This window comes from Schistocerca cancellata, chromosome 9 (genome assembly GCF_023864275.1).
Source record: "Schistocerca cancellata isolate TAMUIC-IGC-003103 chromosome 9, iqSchCanc2.1, whole genome shotgun sequence".
In the NCBI taxonomy this organism is placed as follows: domain Eukaryota; kingdom Metazoa; phylum Arthropoda; class Insecta; order Orthoptera; family Acrididae; genus Schistocerca; species Schistocerca cancellata.
Window position 1 is genome coordinate 412,231,281 of NC_064634.1, and position 16,922 is coordinate 412,248,202.

Genomic DNA, 16,922 nt, shown 5'->3' on the forward strand with positions numbered 1-16,922 from the left:
ACCAACCAAAGCAACAGGAAACATTACCGATCAATAAAGGAACAGGAAACAGATGTCCATCTATGAGTTGACAATATTATAAACAGTAAAATGTGCTTGCAAGTTGTACACAGAACTATTGAAGTGTACCTCCGTTTCGGGAAAAAGGTTTAACACAGGACAGGTAGAACACTGACTATGAACTAAAATGAAACATCAAATGCCTAGAACAGCTGTTTTCATAATCTGCTCGTTAGTCAATATACGTTTAGTAATACCAGTCTGAAGTGAGTTCTTGTAATATTCTACTGAACTCTTTGATGCAATAACTAAGAAATGTAAGCAAATTCTGGAGTGGAGTTCAAATCTTGACTGGCTGCACTCATAGAAGTTTCCCAAATCACTTTAACCGAATGCTCAGGTAATTCCTTCTTACAATCTGCAGATGATTTTCTGTACTATCCTTGAACAAACCAAACTTTTACTCTGTCACTAACAAACTTGACTTCGACCATTCACTAAGCCTTGATCTCCCTACAATAATGATTGCTAGTGGCTTTTTCCTCTTCTGTTAAATTCTTTTCTTTAATCTTTTTAGTGATGAGAATTTACCCAATATATTGATCGCTTAGTTCTAACTTTGCACAAAAGAAAAACGTTTTAAGGACATACGCAATTGAAAACAAATGACTAATGAAATATTCATCAACATTTCAAACATTAGATATTTGCCTGTTGTGATACTCATGTTTTCCTTGGTCTTTCTGATGGGGTGTCATAAGTAGCTTTAGTGTCACTGAATGGATTGTTAACCCAGGACAGTTAAGATTAGTGTTGAGGCTGCCATCACACATTTCAATCACTGTGGTTTGGATTCAGTATTCAGTGGCAGATGTTGTAACTGAAATGGGCGAACTGGCTCTCAGTTCTGAGACAGGCAAAAGCATTCCTCTTCTAATGGTATTAAGCTTAGTAAAGCACTGTATAGCTCAGGTCAGTGTCCAGTCCACTGTTACCTTACTGACTGCTGTTTCAGGTGATTATCGTGCATAGAGGATATTTGCTCCATCCATATTTAAAGAGTAAAATGTCATCTGTGCCATTGTTCAGATGAGAAAATATATATTTTTTATACAGGGTTATTACAAATGTTTGAAGTGATTTCACAGCTCTACAATAACTTTATCATTTGAGATATTTTCACAATGCTTTGCACACACATACAAAAACTCAAAAAGTTCTTTTAGGCATTCACAAATGTTCGAGATGTGCCCCTTTAGTGATTCGGCAGACATCAAGCCGACAATCAAGTTCCTCCCACACTCGGCGCAGCATGTCCACATCAATGAGTTCGAAAGCATCGTTGATGCGAGCTCGCAGTTCTGGCACGTTTCTTGGTAGAGGAGGTTTAAACACTGAATCTTTCACATAACCCCACAGAAAGAAATCGCATGGGGTTAAGTCGGGAGAGTGTGGAGGCCATGACATGAATTGCTGATCATGATCTCCACCACGACCGATCCATCGGTTTTCCAATCTCCTGTTTAAGAAATGCCGAACATCATGATGGAAGTGTGGTGGAGCACCATCCTTTTGAAAGATGAAGTCGGCGCTGTCGGTCTCCAATTGTGGCATGAGCCAATTTATTCGTCGACTTCCGCGGGCTATGCGTGAAACTTGCCTGCACGCGTTCAACCGTTTCTTCGCTCGCTGCAGGCCGACCCGTTGATTTCCCCTTACAGAGGCATCCAGAAGCTTTAAACTGCGCATACCATCGCCGAATGGAGTTAGCAGTTGGTGGATCTTTGTTGAACTTCGTCCTGAAGTGTTGTTGCACTATTATGACTGACTGATGCGAGTGCATTTCAAGCACGGCATACGCTTTCTCGTCTCCTGTCACCATTTTGTCTCACTGCGCTCTCGAGCGCTGTGGCGGCAGAAACCTCAAGTGCGGCTTCAGCCGAACAAAACTTTATGAGTTTTTCTACGTATCTGTAGTGTGTCATGATCATATGTCAATGAATGGAGCTACAGTGAATTTATGAAATCGCTTCAATCATTTGTAATAGCCCTGTACAGACAAGAAGGAAACATTTTACCTACAAAAGGGTTTTCTCACAATTGTTGGTGATAAATGGATGATGTAAGAAAATTATTAAACTTTTGCATGGGGCAGAGTGTCTTACCAATTTCGTCAGACAGAGGTTCTAGTGGCTTATAGGACAGTTGATTTATCCTATTAACTGCACAATAATCCAACCACCAGCCCCATACACATTTTATTTCCTTCCAGAACTTAAAATATGTATAATCACATTGAAAAAATTTGCACAGGCATACAGGTGAATGTCTATGTAACTTTTAACAATAAATTTTATAAATATCTATTCCACATTATGAATTTTAATTACCCTAGCTTTCCAATATTAAGCAGTGGCCGCTGATAACCTTACTATTTAGTATCCTGTGACACCAATCCATCCATCCATGATGAGGGCATTTTACTCTTCAAAAGCACGCCTGCAAGCTATTGCAGGTAAAATCAGCATATAGAGAATATAAAAGATGAATACCTGAACAATCATTGCCCATTATTAAACCTAATTTCATGGTCAGCAATTTCAATTTGATTAATGCAGCAGCTAACTAATCAATAGATGTGTTATAATTATGTTGAGGAATGTAAGTCATTTTGTAACACATTTCCAACTAAGTTTTCAATTTTTCCTTTGTGTAGTACTGTAACATCAAGTGTTGTGATCACTAATGTGAATTATGGATTTTCTCACTATCTAGTCTTCAGTCAAATTGTTAAGTAAAAACAGCCGTTTGCACTTGATTTGCAGCAGTGACAGAACCCCTTATCCTATACCCAGCTAGATTTCTGGCACAGTGTTTTGAAAAGGTTTCTAATATAATACTTATTAATTAAAAAGTTTAAGTATAACATGTTAGGCCTAACTGAATCTTCCATCAGTTCTTGGTAGAACAACATTATAATAAATGAAAAGCACTAGTTTGCTTTTGTTCTACGGTATTACCTTTGTTGTGTTATCTGGTTAACACAATAAAAGTAATGTAGGACGTTTATAAATGAATATCGGGGTTTTAATGCTTTATAATATTTATTACATTAAACTTACAGTTATAAATGATACGTCAAATGAAAGAGCAACTCAAACAGTTTTACCAAGAACCTTGTAAATGTTCATTGTGAGCACCATTTGTCACACGGCACACATTCACTGTACCCAAGTGCTGCCCAATGACAGGGCTTGCTTTGCATGGCCTCCATGTTCACCCGACCTAATGCCATGTGAATTTTTCCTTTGGCGCTTAATCAAGTATCGTGTGTACAGGCCTCCGCTACCAGCAGACCTCCCTGAATTAAGAAACCGGATTGAAGCAGCTGTTGCTACAATCACTGAAGACACACTTATCAACGTTTGGGAAGAACTCGGCTATATACCGTACTTGATATGTGCCATGCGACAAATGGTGCTCACATTAAACATTTATAAGGTTCTTGGTAAAACTGTGGAGTCGCTCTTTCATTTGACCTACCATTTATAACTGTAAGTTTAATATAATAAATATCATAAAGCATTAAAAGCCCAATATTCATTTATAAACACACTGTACTGTAGAAAAAAAGCAAACTAGTGCTTTTTATTTATTTAAGTATAATGTTTAACTATAATGTATTAGATTATTGCAGACGGCTATTGATTCATGGCAGCAGCGACACAGGTGATGGAAGAGAATACTGGATTCTGCAGAAACTCATGACCTGGTTATCACAGCAACTTTTTTGGAGAAGCGAGCCTTGTATCTTTTGATGTACTACAGTGGCAGCAACATCAGCAGGATTGACTTTCTTCTTGTGTAAAAACGTGATCAAAAACTAGTTACAGAGGAAGGGTTGGACACACCAGCTGGCAAATGTTATATCTTATCACCTAGGATAGGAAGTGGCGTCAGCTCTTGGCAGATAGTAGACTTACAGAACTTCTGTGCATCAGTGATAAAAAAAGGTAAATTTATTATTGACCAAAAGAAGGCCCCAGAACACTGGCAGCAGTACTTTGAAGCAGTCTCTGATGGAGAGCTCCCACATTCACCAGTACAACAGTTGGCATCCATCATGTTGATCAACAAGCCTGAAGTTCAAGAAGCCAGAGGGAAGATGACTGGGCTGGGTGACTTTCGAGCAGTAATTTGGAGATAGACATTGGGAGGCAGCTGAATGGTTGACAGGTTTCCTCACTAATATAATTGAAGAGAAGAAGACATCAACTGTGTGGTCATTAAGCAGTACAGTCTCAGTTTGGAAACGAAACAGTGGTCAAGCTGAATGTTCCAGCTACCAACTTGTATGTCATCTTCCACATACAATCAAGATCTTAGAGTGCAACATATAAGGTCTGTTAAAAAAATTCCAGAACATTCCTAATTTTGTACAAGTGGTGTGTTGGAGGACCGAGAGAAGGTCGCCGAGTAACCCAGCAGGGGCCACACATCGACTGCTCCAGTCAATGAAAATGTAACATGTATCCATGATTGTTAAATTCTGACCAGTGATTGAGCCTTCCGTTGATAGCAGAAACTATAAATGTGATAAAAATAATAATTTGTCACAGTATAACCAAATATTTGAACTTGTAAAAGGTGTGCACCAAACTGGTCCCAAAAAGTATTGATTGACAAACAAAGGGATGTGCATGTGTTCCAGTGCCTAAAACTATTGAAAATGTGTGAAAATGATCCTGATTTTTAAACTCGATTACCATCGGTGATGATTCATGGATTTTTTGGTACGACCCAGAGACAAAAAGGCAGAATTCAGAGTGGCATGCCCGGTGTTGCTCCACCCCAAGAAGGCACACGTGAGCAAGTCAAGGATCAAAACTATGCTCATTGTACTCTTTAACATGAGGCATTTTCCATCATTATACCTACTATTGTCTTCTTTGTCGCAAGACATTTTCCACCATGAACTCAAACCTGCTAAGCCCACTGTGAACACCAGTTTCTACTTAGAAGTACTCAAAAGACTGAAAAGTAGGGTCACACACTGATGAAGTGACACAGCAAATGTCAGTAATTTTGAAAATGCATTCCTAAGATCCCTATCTTGAACAACCTTGTAAATTTTCTTCGTATCTGTATCTTTTCCGAGGTACAGAGGTTGAAAGTTACTCTACTTGTGAACTTAAAATACACGTATAAAATCTGGTATGAGGTGAAAACTTAATTTATAAAGAGATGTAGTATGGAGAAATTTGGTGTAAAGCATGTCTGTTATCATCTGGGAACCCCTTGTTGTAGTACTGAAGCACAGGCAAAAAAAAAAATTGCACGTAAAATCTGATCTGAATTGTAGAATTAGTTTGGCGTTATTATTTCTCATAAGTAACTATCCACATTTTACTGATCTATACATTTCTTTTCCTATGAGTCACATGCCCAGCTGCAGCAGGGAAAAGAAGGGAACCAGCAGAAAAGTGCTTCTATTTGAGCACAAAAAAGGTAAATTGCTCTTGTTTGAAGTACACTGAAAAGTGGGGTACCAGCTACCTTCCACAGCATCTTTAAAAATTTTCTCATAAATTTTGGCATGCGAACATAGTCACACTTTTTTATGCTCAAAGAGAAGAAGGTAGTGGCAGTGGCAAAGAGACGGAAAAGTAATAAATACTGGAAGATTGTAGACAGTGGTTGTGTTATAGAAAGAGCGAAGGAGACAGTGGCAATGTGAGAGAAAGAGGGGGATACAGTGGCAATGGAACACAGTTGACAGCATCAGAACAGTGTTAGGAAAATAGTGGAGGAGACAGTGCCGGGAGGAAGTAAGAGAAAGAGAAAGTGGAAGTGAGTAACAGCCAGTGATAATGAGAGGTGATAATGAGAGGCAAGAGTATGTGTCAGTGATAAAGAGGAAGAGAAAGATGGTGACAATGAGAACAGACAACAGCAGTAAGATAGAGAAAGAGGGAGACAGTGACAGTGAAGGGAGACAGTAGTAGCAGGACAGAACAAAGAGGACTGTGGATGTGACACAGGAGACAGTGTCAGAGAGGCACAAAGAGATAATGACAATGAGTGAGTGGAAAAGGGCATCTGGGAGTGGATGGATATGAGCAAGTTACAGCGATCGACTAATGGGTGTGAGTGAGTTACCGTTAGGGGAGCTTGTGAGAGTTTGAGGTGAGTCGCATGTTTAAAAAAAAAAGTATGAATGTGTTTGCATACCAAAATTTTTGGGAAAAATTTTAAAGTTGCCGAGGAAGATGGACTGAGGCAGCTGGTACTCCACTTTCCAGTCAACAGTCTGTTACATAAACAGGAACATTTTTTGTACTCCAGTAGGAGCTTTTTTCCGCTGGTGTGGTATGGTTGGGTCAGCCTGATTCTCCAGCTCTTGTCTGGCAAGTAGTGTCCAGTTAACTCCATAGAACTTTTCTAAATAACAAAGAGGAGGATGCTGCACACTGTTGATATCCCACACAGACTTTAGAGATTTAAGTGAGATATGTGGGGGAAAAAAAGGATTTAGTTGTTTGTGTAGTTTCTAGAAACTGATCTGACAAATGTCTCATTTAGTTTTTCAATCCACTGCCTGTGATGATATTATTTTAAATAAGACATGAAGCTAGGAAAGTTTTGTTAATTACAGCTTACCAGTGACAATTCTCAGCCTGACATCAGTCTTGTTGATAAGATTACTTCTAGCCCTCACAAGAGCACATTGTTTGGCAACTGCTCTGCAGCTTGTGTCAGTGAGCTTTCTAATAATGTTTTTAATTTGTATACAGTTATGTATACTCGTTGCAAAGTAATACCTCTGAATTTTTTATGTGAAAACCCTTAAAGCTTTTTAATTAAAAAAACATTATTAACATTCTACATCTTCGTTCTTCACATCTACATATTTATTTTTATCATAATTCCCTGGCGATGAACACATTTCTCCCAATGAGAGATCAATTTGTTGATATCACTGTAGAATGTGTTACTTCACTGACGGAGCCACAACCTCACTTCTGCTTGCACTGCTTCATCACTAACAAAGAGAAGTCCTCAAAGGTGTTCTTTAAGGTTTGGAAACAGATGAAATTTGGTGAAAATCAGGTAAGGCTTAGTTGGGTCTGTATGGAGGGTGACCGATGACATTGTCTGTATGGAGGGTGACCGATAACATTGAACCCAAGGTGTCAGATTGTTGCAGATGTCACAGTGCTCGTGTACAGTCTGACATTATGATGCCGAAAGAGAGGATGCTCCAACTGTGGATAAACTCTTCACATTCGAAACTCGATTACAGCATGCTGTTTCTCACACATTGACATAGTTATGTTACACACTGCCATGTTACACTCTAAAATTTGGAGCCCTCTAGTGGCAAGGGACTCCAAATATGTAGACACGAAGAAAAAAAAGATGTAGAATGTTAAGTACCATATGTCTTATCTAAAAAGCTTTAAGAGTTTTCACATAAAAAATTGGGGGACACTACTTTTCCACACACCCTCATTTTAGGTAATTATTGAATGTTATGCATGTATACTTATAATGCGAGTTATGGCTTAATTGTGCTCCATACAAGTCAACATTAAATTGTATGTATGTGAACTTTTTATTAAGGTTGAATACTAGCACCTCTGTCTTTCTGGGATTGGAAAAGTTTTAACTGTTTTTAATGGCTGTTTAGCATATCTAGGTGCTTTGAGAGGTTTTCTCCTTCTTTTTTTAAAAAAAAGAATTGTATTGAATTGCTAGAGTAACACAATCTGTGATGAAATTTTTCCCTCCTCCCTTACACAACTAATTTAGATAAAATCACATCAAATCAGATGTGAAACTGGAGCTTTCGGTGACTTCTATTGCCACCACCATCATCTGGGTTAAAATTGATACCCAGGATTGTCATGGTGGTTTTTATATACACTAAACAACAGGAATGTAACAATATTATGAAAAAGAAAGTTGCGACTCACCATATAGCGGGGATGCTGAGTCACGATAGGCACAACAAAAAGACTGTCACAAACAAAGCTTTCTGCTGGTAAGGCCTTCATCAGAAATAGTTCACACACGCTCTCTCTCTCTCTCTCTCTCTCTCTCTCTCTCTCTCACTCACACACACACACACACACACACACACACACACACACACACACACGATTGAAATCTCAGGCAACTGAGGCCACACTGCAAGCTGCAGCACCAGTACATGATGGCAGTGGCGACCGGGTGGGGGTAAGGAATAGGGAGCGTGCTTAGCAACAGGGTGGTCCACCTGTGTCTTAGCCACAGTTTGTTGTTGGCCATTAATGCGGACAGACAGCTTGTTGGTTGTCATGCCACATAGAATGCAGCACAGTGGTTGCAGCTTAGTTTGTAGATCACATGACTGGTTTCGCAGGTAGCCCTCCCTTTGATGGGATAGGTGATGTTTGTGACTGGACTGGAGCAGGTGGTGGTGGGAGGATATATGGGACAAGTCTTGCATCTAGGTCTATTACAGGGCCATGAGCCATGAGTTAAGGGGTTGGTAGCAGGGATTGAGTAGGGATGGATGAGTATATTGTGCTGGCTTGGTGGACGGCGGAATATCTCTGTGGGAGGGGTAGGAAGAATAGTGGGGATTTCTCTTTTCAGAGCATGATGAGAGGTAATTGAAACCCTGGTGGAGAATGTAATTCAGGTGCTCCAGTTCTGGGTGGTACTGAGTTATGAGGGGAATGCTGCTCTTTGGGAGGTGATGGGAGACTGGAAAGATAAGGAATGTTATGTAATATAACAGTGAGGGCTGTGCAGTTTGAATATCTGACGAAATTGTACATAATCCTCTAAATCAGTTATATATGTGACAGTCATTGAAGACAATGAAAGCTCAAGTTACATATCTGATTTGGTGTATTTAGCATATGTTGTATATGCTGTAGACTGCTATAAACTGTGGGACCATACATAACTAGTGCGCCTGTGTGTGTTATTTAGAAAGAACTCTCTGAGACTGTAAAATCATGTTTCTATATCTTACATAATTTTTGATTGACAGATCCGGCCAAATATGAAAAGGAATGCCATTGTGATGACTGCAAAAAGAAAAAGCTTATACTCCAGTCAAATGAACCATGGAAAGGCACAAAACAGATGCTTACGTAAGTTATAATTTTATTCTATTTGTACTCAAATTGTATAATAAATTCTTTTTATTGATTTGTAGAGATAACCACTGTGCACCTCTGCTTGTCTCGACTGCTCGTTCATGACTGTTACTTCTCTTGATGCCATGCATATTGAAAATAAATTTTAATAGAAACTCACATAACATTAGCACTTCAAGAATGACCAGTTTAGTGTGGGGCAGGGTGCCCTCCAGTGTGTCGAGACAAGGGACGTGATGGAAGGTATAGCAGTAGTGCGGCATGAGGGACCCAATATCAATACAAGTGATGCAGTGTTAATAATGTAATGCCATGCCTTCTTTTAATGATGAAGGTGTTCTGGCTTTAATCAACTTAATTAATGTTAACCAACAAAAGTCTAAAGCAAGCTTAATGGTGTAATAATGTGAACAAAGGTAGTGCTTTGAAGGTGTTTAAAGAGTGAAGTATGTGTCACGCTGTCCTTTTATGAGGGTGTGGTGGGGAGGGAGAGGGATAAGAGGATAGGCATGGGGGACAGTAAAGTGCTACTTATGGTAGCATACAGGGACAGAGTAGGGCAGCTAGGTGCAGCAGGAAGGTTAGATGGGGGATGGTGAGGAGCAGAAAAGGAGAGAAGTAAAAAGACTGTGGATGTGTTGGTGGAATAGAAGGCTGTATAGTGCTGCAGGGGGAGCAGGGAAAGGGATAGGTGGCCAAAAGATAGTGACTAACGAAGGTTGAGCCTATAGGGGTTATAAGAAGTAAAATATATCACAGTGGGAGTTCCCACCTGCACTATTTGGAGAAGCTGGTATTGGTAGGAAGTATATAGATGGTGTAGGCTGTGAAGCAGTGATTGAACTAAAGATCATTGTGTTGGGCAGCCTGCTCAGCACGTGGTCTCTCGTCCACCATTTGGTGGTGGCCAGTCATGCAGACAGACAGACAGCTTGACCCTGTCTGAGAGTGTGATTCAGTAGCTCCGGTCCTGGGTGGTACTGAGTCACGAGAGGAATGCTCCTTTGTGGCTTAACGATGAGACTCTGGGAGGTGATGGGTGACTGGAGGGAGAAGACATGGGAGATCTGTTTCTGTACAAGGTTGGGGTGGTAATTTTGTTCTGTGGCCTCATTGAGACCCTTGGTATATTTGGAGAGGGACTGTTCGACACTACAAATGCACGTACTTCCAGACTCTTGAAAAATATCTACACAATCTCAAAGATGGCAAGGGTAGGTAAGTGCGAGAACTATCGCACAGTTATCGTAACAGGTCATGCATTCAAGTTGCTGACATAAATAATTTACAGAAGAATGGAAAAGAAAATTGAGACTCTGTAAGATGATGATCACTTGGCTTTAGGAAAGGAAAGTCACCAAAGAGGCAGCTCTGAAACTATACTTGATAATGGAAACGAGATTTAAGAAAAAGCAAGTCACATTCATTGCATATGTTGACCTTGAAAACACATTTCACAATGTCAAGTGATAGAAGGTGTTACAAATTCTCAGAAAAATAGGCGTAAGCTAGAAGGGAAGATTAGGAGTATAAATTGTAGTATCCTAGAGAGGGGAAATAAGAATGGAAGATCAAGCAAGAATTGATCAGAGTAGAGAGGGCGGAAGACAGGGTTTTAGTCTTTCCCCCTACTGCTCTACCTATAAATTAGAGAAGCAGTGATGGAAACGAAAGAAAGGTTCAGAAGTGAGATTAACATTCAAGATGAAGGGAGATCAATGATAAGATTTGCTGATGGATAGTGCTATCCTCAGTGAATGTGAGGAAGAATTTTGCGATATTTTGAATAGGATGAACAGTCTAATGACAACTAAGATATACGACTCTCTTTTTAAAACGTGGAGTGACAGCAATGTCCCAAGTGATACAGAGAAGAACGAAAGAAAATGTAAACATGGCAAGTTGTGTCCCCTGTACCATGTATAGTACATATTTTATGCTTTTAATTTTGCTACTACAACTTTTTTAAATTTCCAAAGTAATTATTTTGGCTAGCAATGTGAGCGTAGCTGTAACGTTCTGCAATATGATAGTGACTTTAACACACCGTTATAACAGTACTAGTGGTATTTGTTTACATATTTCAGGAAACTTACACTATTAACCACTGACATTTTTAAAAATGTTCCTACATCTTAAAAGAAGTGGAAATGCTTCAACACAAAAGCAGAAATATCATCAAGATTAAGAGAAAAATATCACAGTAGGACATGGGTATAAAAACAGTAAAATGAAAATAAAAATTACTTACCACTTTTTATTTCTTAGGCAGGCAGTAAAATTTATCCCTAAACTGTCAAACAGCTTACTTAGTTTCTCTGTAACCACAATAATTCTTTTATTACAGGTGGTGTGTTTTACAGTACCAAAGGGCCCACTTTTGGCATTAAAAGATGTTTCAGATAGGAATCTGTATTCATTTTGAGAGAGAATAAAAAAATGTACGAAGTGAATCATTCAAAGGATTGTTCTTTATCAGTTCCACCTGATCCACTTCTGGTATTAGTAGGAACACCTTTCAGATGTTTTGGAATTACACCCTGTTTATACAATGCTAAGTTCCATTCATGCAGTGTTTTTTAAGAAATAATGTCCTCACAAACAGAAACACAGGCACAGTTCACATCATGTAACAACTCACTAACACTTTTGCTCTTCCAAATCAAATATTGAGATTGTCTGGAAAATGTTGCTGTTAACTTTCCCAGTTGAATGTATGTAGTATCCAGATGAACAGCCCAGAGTATTTCAGAGTTAATTTCTTGTATTACATATTCTGAAAAACACAAAGGTTCTTGATTACATTCACTAGAACAACTGTTTGTAACAGATCAAATGTATTTAAATAAACAGAGGGAAATTAGACAGTTTAAATGTGATAGAATATAATACATGACATTTATACATAATTAAAATACTGCAAGTTAAATGTCTTGCTTTATTATTAAATATGCACATTTCTTTCAGCAGTTTTGTGATGAAGGCTATGAAATTAAACTGTAAAAATCTTATGAAAAAGTAACCAAATATAATTTACAGTAGCAAATATGAATTGATTGAACCATCTACCTTTGGTCTGCTTTCATTGGACAGTTGTGTAGGCCCCAATTAGATGGCTTTATTGACCCTCCTAGCACCTCAAGTGATCTGAAGTTGAACTACTTAGCATGTTTCCAATTTTTCCATAGGGCTTCCCCTCCTGCAGTGCACATTGCCTGTTGAAAGTGCACGAAAGACATATGAAAGTAGTGAGTAGTAGCAGAAATGAGATTAGATATTACCTTAAAATCAAAACTTGGTACCACAAAGTAGGTGAATGAAGGAATTCAGCTGCCTTGGAAGCAGAGAAGCAGATAATGCATATATATATGTGTGTGTTTGTGTGTGTGTGTGTGTGTAAGTATTTAGCCTAACATTTTATTATGGCATTTATATTCCAGGAAACTTCTTATTATATCTGGATGGTTGATATTAGCACTCTTGGCATACAAAGTTTCCCAGTTTGATTATGAATATGCAAATTTTGATCCATATGAGATCCTTGGAATACCTCTGGTAAGTACTGTGACAAGTATGTTGTTGTATGGATGAATTCCTGTTCCATTCCAGCATGAACTTTTTACAATTTAACTCTCATGTTTGCTGGTGTATGCACAAAACCTCTTTTTAAAAGAGAAATAGCAGAATTAATTATTATTGGTAAGAACAGAAAATGATCTGTAAGAGTGTACAGGGTTGCCACAAGTTCTGGAAATCAGGGAATTTCAAATGTGTCAGGGAAATTTGAAAAATAAAACTGGAAAAATTTTGTTTTTTGTCCCAGTAGATGAAACTGTTTGTTAATTGAGACGTCATGCAGCGTCACTGGATGGGTGGGGCGGAGCTAAGTGTGTGCACCACTTCCCTACTCCCTTATTCCTACCACTTCCCTCAGCTTGCAGCTCAGTGCTGCCACAACTATTTGCCACTAGCCTAGCAGCTGCCAACAAGAGGAAGGGAGACATGAGGTGTTGTTTATTTGGATCTGATTCTAAGAGATTGTTGACACAGCAGCGGGAGAAAGCAGTCGTGTGTCAATGAGTTGTGTCTGAGTGATTGTGTGAATGTGTGTGTGAGTGTGTGTGTGCTCTCATTTTCTGACAAAGGCTGTGGCCAAAAATTTATTTCTGAGAGTGTGATTGTCTTTTCTATGTGCCTGCCTGCAGGTCATTGATCATCTTTACAGTGAGTTACTACCTATACTCATTAGTATTGATTCTCAAAGTATTTGGACGAATTATCTGTTACATGGATTGATCACCGCGATCTCATTTCATTAACATGGTGTCTGTGACACACTGAATAGCTGGCCACATGAGTGGATTTCCACGACAGGCCAAAACTGCAGGCCTTATCTGCGGGTACCTCTAACAGATCGGGCCTGCCGATCTGAAGCCTGTCGTTTGCCACTAATGTGCAGGCCCTGCCGATCTAATCTAGTCTCTCCAATTTGTTCACAGGCCAGGTCTGTCTGTGTGTGGCATAATGCGGCGGATTTTTGTGATTTATCCATGGACCCAGGACAGTGGTGGTCCTCAGCAGGCCAGAGGCCATGGTGGGTGGATTGCAGTAATTGCTACTGTCTCACCACAAGTACATTGTACAGCGTAATGTTTTATAGACATTTTATTTATTGTAGTTCATTTTGGCACTTCGAAAGTTGTTTATATATTAGAAAGTATGGGCGATAATAAGAAGAAAATTGTGGCAGTCGCTGGTGGTTTGTACACTGTGTACTCATATACTTCTCAAAAGAAAAGTCACACAATACCTGTAAAATAATAGACATAACACTGTGGATAATGTCTGACAATAACGAACACGGTAGAATAAACATTTTACTGGCAGTCACCTATAGTGTTGGTTTACACAACTCTTCCCTGCCTTATACACTTCTTTCAAGAGGCCTACTTTTTTTCTGAGGTTATTTCTGAAAACAGGGGAGGTATTTTAAATCTGTCATACGACTACAAGGAAAAGTATATTTTTGTCACCAAATGTGTTTCGTTTTATTGAAATAAAATAACAATAGTGGTCTTAATGAAACACACAAACCATTTGACTTGCTTTCTCCATCTAAGAACAGTTCACTGCAAAAGATGTTGATGTTAGTACTTAAGATTTTTGCTCACACGAGGAGAAATACGGATGTCCTTACATTTTTTGACATCTCAAAATTTGTCAGTGAAGAATGCTAAAACTTGTCTGGAAATCAGGGAAATATCAGAAAATTTCACTTGAGGAAACTTGTGGCAACCCAACCCTCGTGTAACTTCGCAGCTTGTAGTAGTAGTATTGCTTGAATGACAAATATAGCAGAAGCATTGCTTGAATTACAAATAGAGCAGATTGTAAATTGGTGTTATATTTTCTATTGATTCTGGGAGCTTACAGAAAAGTGAGAGAGATAACATTTGGATAACAAAAATAGTAATTATGAAATCTTCTGGGTACAACTGAAAGAAAAATTTTGTGGAGAAGTTGAGATGAAAATTAAGTTGAGGTAAAAGGTTGTATGAAATGATCAACTTGTGTCAGAATGTTGGAAGTTAGAAACATTTTCCTGGTGAGAAAGAAAATTTGCTCTTGTAAGAAAAAAAGGGAAAGGACAATAATTAAAAATAACAGAAGCACAAGAACAGCCCTCGACAAACTGTTAAGTTGTGGATAGTTATAGAAAAAGAACAGAAATTTATAACTTCTGATCTTCATGTATATGTGCTGTGTAAGTCTTTTCCAGTGCAATAAATGTCAGTAAAGGTCTTAAATATTTCATTCAATGCTATTGGAACTGTGCAATATACGTACAAGACATATTCTTATCAACCTTGAACAGTTATATTGACTGTTTGTGGATGTCTGCAGCAAGGTTGCAACTGTTGTGACAGAACATAGGTGTACAGGTGCCAAGAAATATTCTTTCTCAGGAGTTAAACAATGTAGGAAAAGACAGATTGATATTTATAGTAAAGAAGACTCATCAAGTTGCATGCAAACACAATTAAAAGACAGTCACACACAAGGTCAACATCTAGGAACACAAGACTATACACCAACATCGCTGAGTCTACAGCTCATGGTCTAGTGGCTAGTGTTGCTACCTGTGGATCACGGGGTCCCGGGTTCAGTTCCCAGTAGGATTGGGGATTTTCTGCACCTGGGGAATGGTTGTTTATGTTGTCCTCACCATCGTTTGGAAAGTGGCGAGATTGGAACTGGAAAGATTGGGAACTTGTACAGGTGCTGATGACCTCAATGTGAGAATGAACCACAAACCAACATCATCATCATCATCATCATCCCTGATGCCCATGGTCTTACCACTATTGAACATTACCCTTCCCAACATCCTTCAGACTCCAAACCCACTACATCATTCCTCACACACCGTACTAAGTTTATCATAACCCACAACTACTTCTCATTTGAAGGGAAGGTATTAAACAAAGCCACGGTACAGCCATGGTCAGACGCATGATGCACTCCTATGCTGATCTCATTATGGGCCATCTAAAGAAGACCTTCCTAGCCTTCCAAAACACCAAACCTCTAGCCTAGTTCAAGTTCATTGATGATATCTTCATGATATGGACACAGGGCCAAGACACCCTATCTTCATTCCTTCACAACCTCAACAATTTCTCTCCCATTTGCTTCATGTGATCCTCTTCAGTGTAGGATGCCATCTTCTTAGATGTTGACCCCCTCCTCTCTGATGGCTCCATCCTCAACCTTGTCTACATTAAACCCACCAACCACTAACAGTACATGAATTTTGATAGCTGTCATCCCTTTCACACCAAAAAATACCTCCCATATAGCCTGGTTACGCGAGGACAGCATGTCTGCAGTGACAAAACTCCCTTGCTCAGTATGCTGAGGGTTTCACAAAGGCCTTCACAGACTAGCACTATCCCCAGACCTAGACCGCAAACAGATCTCCCATGCCATTTCCCCTCACAACCCGAATCCTCCCACCGCTTCCAAAAACCAGCTATAAAGGAGTGTCCCCTTTGTCACCCAGTACCACCTCGTACTGGAACAACTGAACCACATCCTTTATCAGGGCTTTGATTGCCTATCCTTGTGCCCTGAAATGAGGGACATCCTACCTGAGATACTCCCCACCCCTTCTAAAGTGGTGTTTTGTCACCCACCCAACCTCCACAACATCCTAGTCCATCCCTATGCCAGTCTCTGTCCCAACCCCTTCCCACAAGGGTCATATCCCCGTGGAAGCTGCAGGTGGCTAAACTTGCCGAATCCACCCACCCAGCACTTCCTATTCCAGTCCTGTCACAGGTTTGCCCTACCCCATCAGGGGCTGGGTCACCTGTGAAAGCAGTCATGTCATTTATCAGCTTTGCTGTAATCATTGCACAGCTTTTTATATTGGTATGACTACCAGCCAACTGTTCACCACGATAAACGGCCACCGCCAACCTGTGATCAAGAGCAAAGTAGACCACCCTGTGGTACAACATCCAACTGAACATAACATACTTGATTTCAATGGTTGCTTCACTACCTGAGCCATCTGGATCCTCCCCTTCACCACCAGCTTTTTTAAACTGCGCAGGTGAGAGTTTTCCTTGCAACACATTCTTGCTCCCATAATTATCCTGACCTTTACCTACTGTAACATACCACCCAACAGTTTTCACCCCCTCTGTCCTATCATCTCCCCATTCTCTGTATATTTGCAGCCTTCTAGCAACGCATCTTTCCCCG

At 39.6% G+C, this 16,922-nt stretch overlaps 1 protein-coding gene across 1 annotated transcript in view; it reads left to right on the forward strand.

The window, feature by feature from the left end:
- Positions 1 to 16,922, forward strand: part of LOC126101458 (translocation protein SEC63 homolog) — a 173,193-nt gene that overhangs the window by 28,121 nt on the left and 128,150 nt on the right. Inside the window, exons 2-3 of the mRNA XM_049912111.1 lie at positions 9,044 to 9,146; positions 12,593 to 12,707. Of these exons, the coding sequence (XP_049768068.1) occupies positions 9,044 to 9,146; positions 12,593 to 12,707 (218 nt within the window). The remainder of the gene's footprint in view (positions 1 to 9,043; positions 9,147 to 12,592; positions 12,708 to 16,922) is intronic.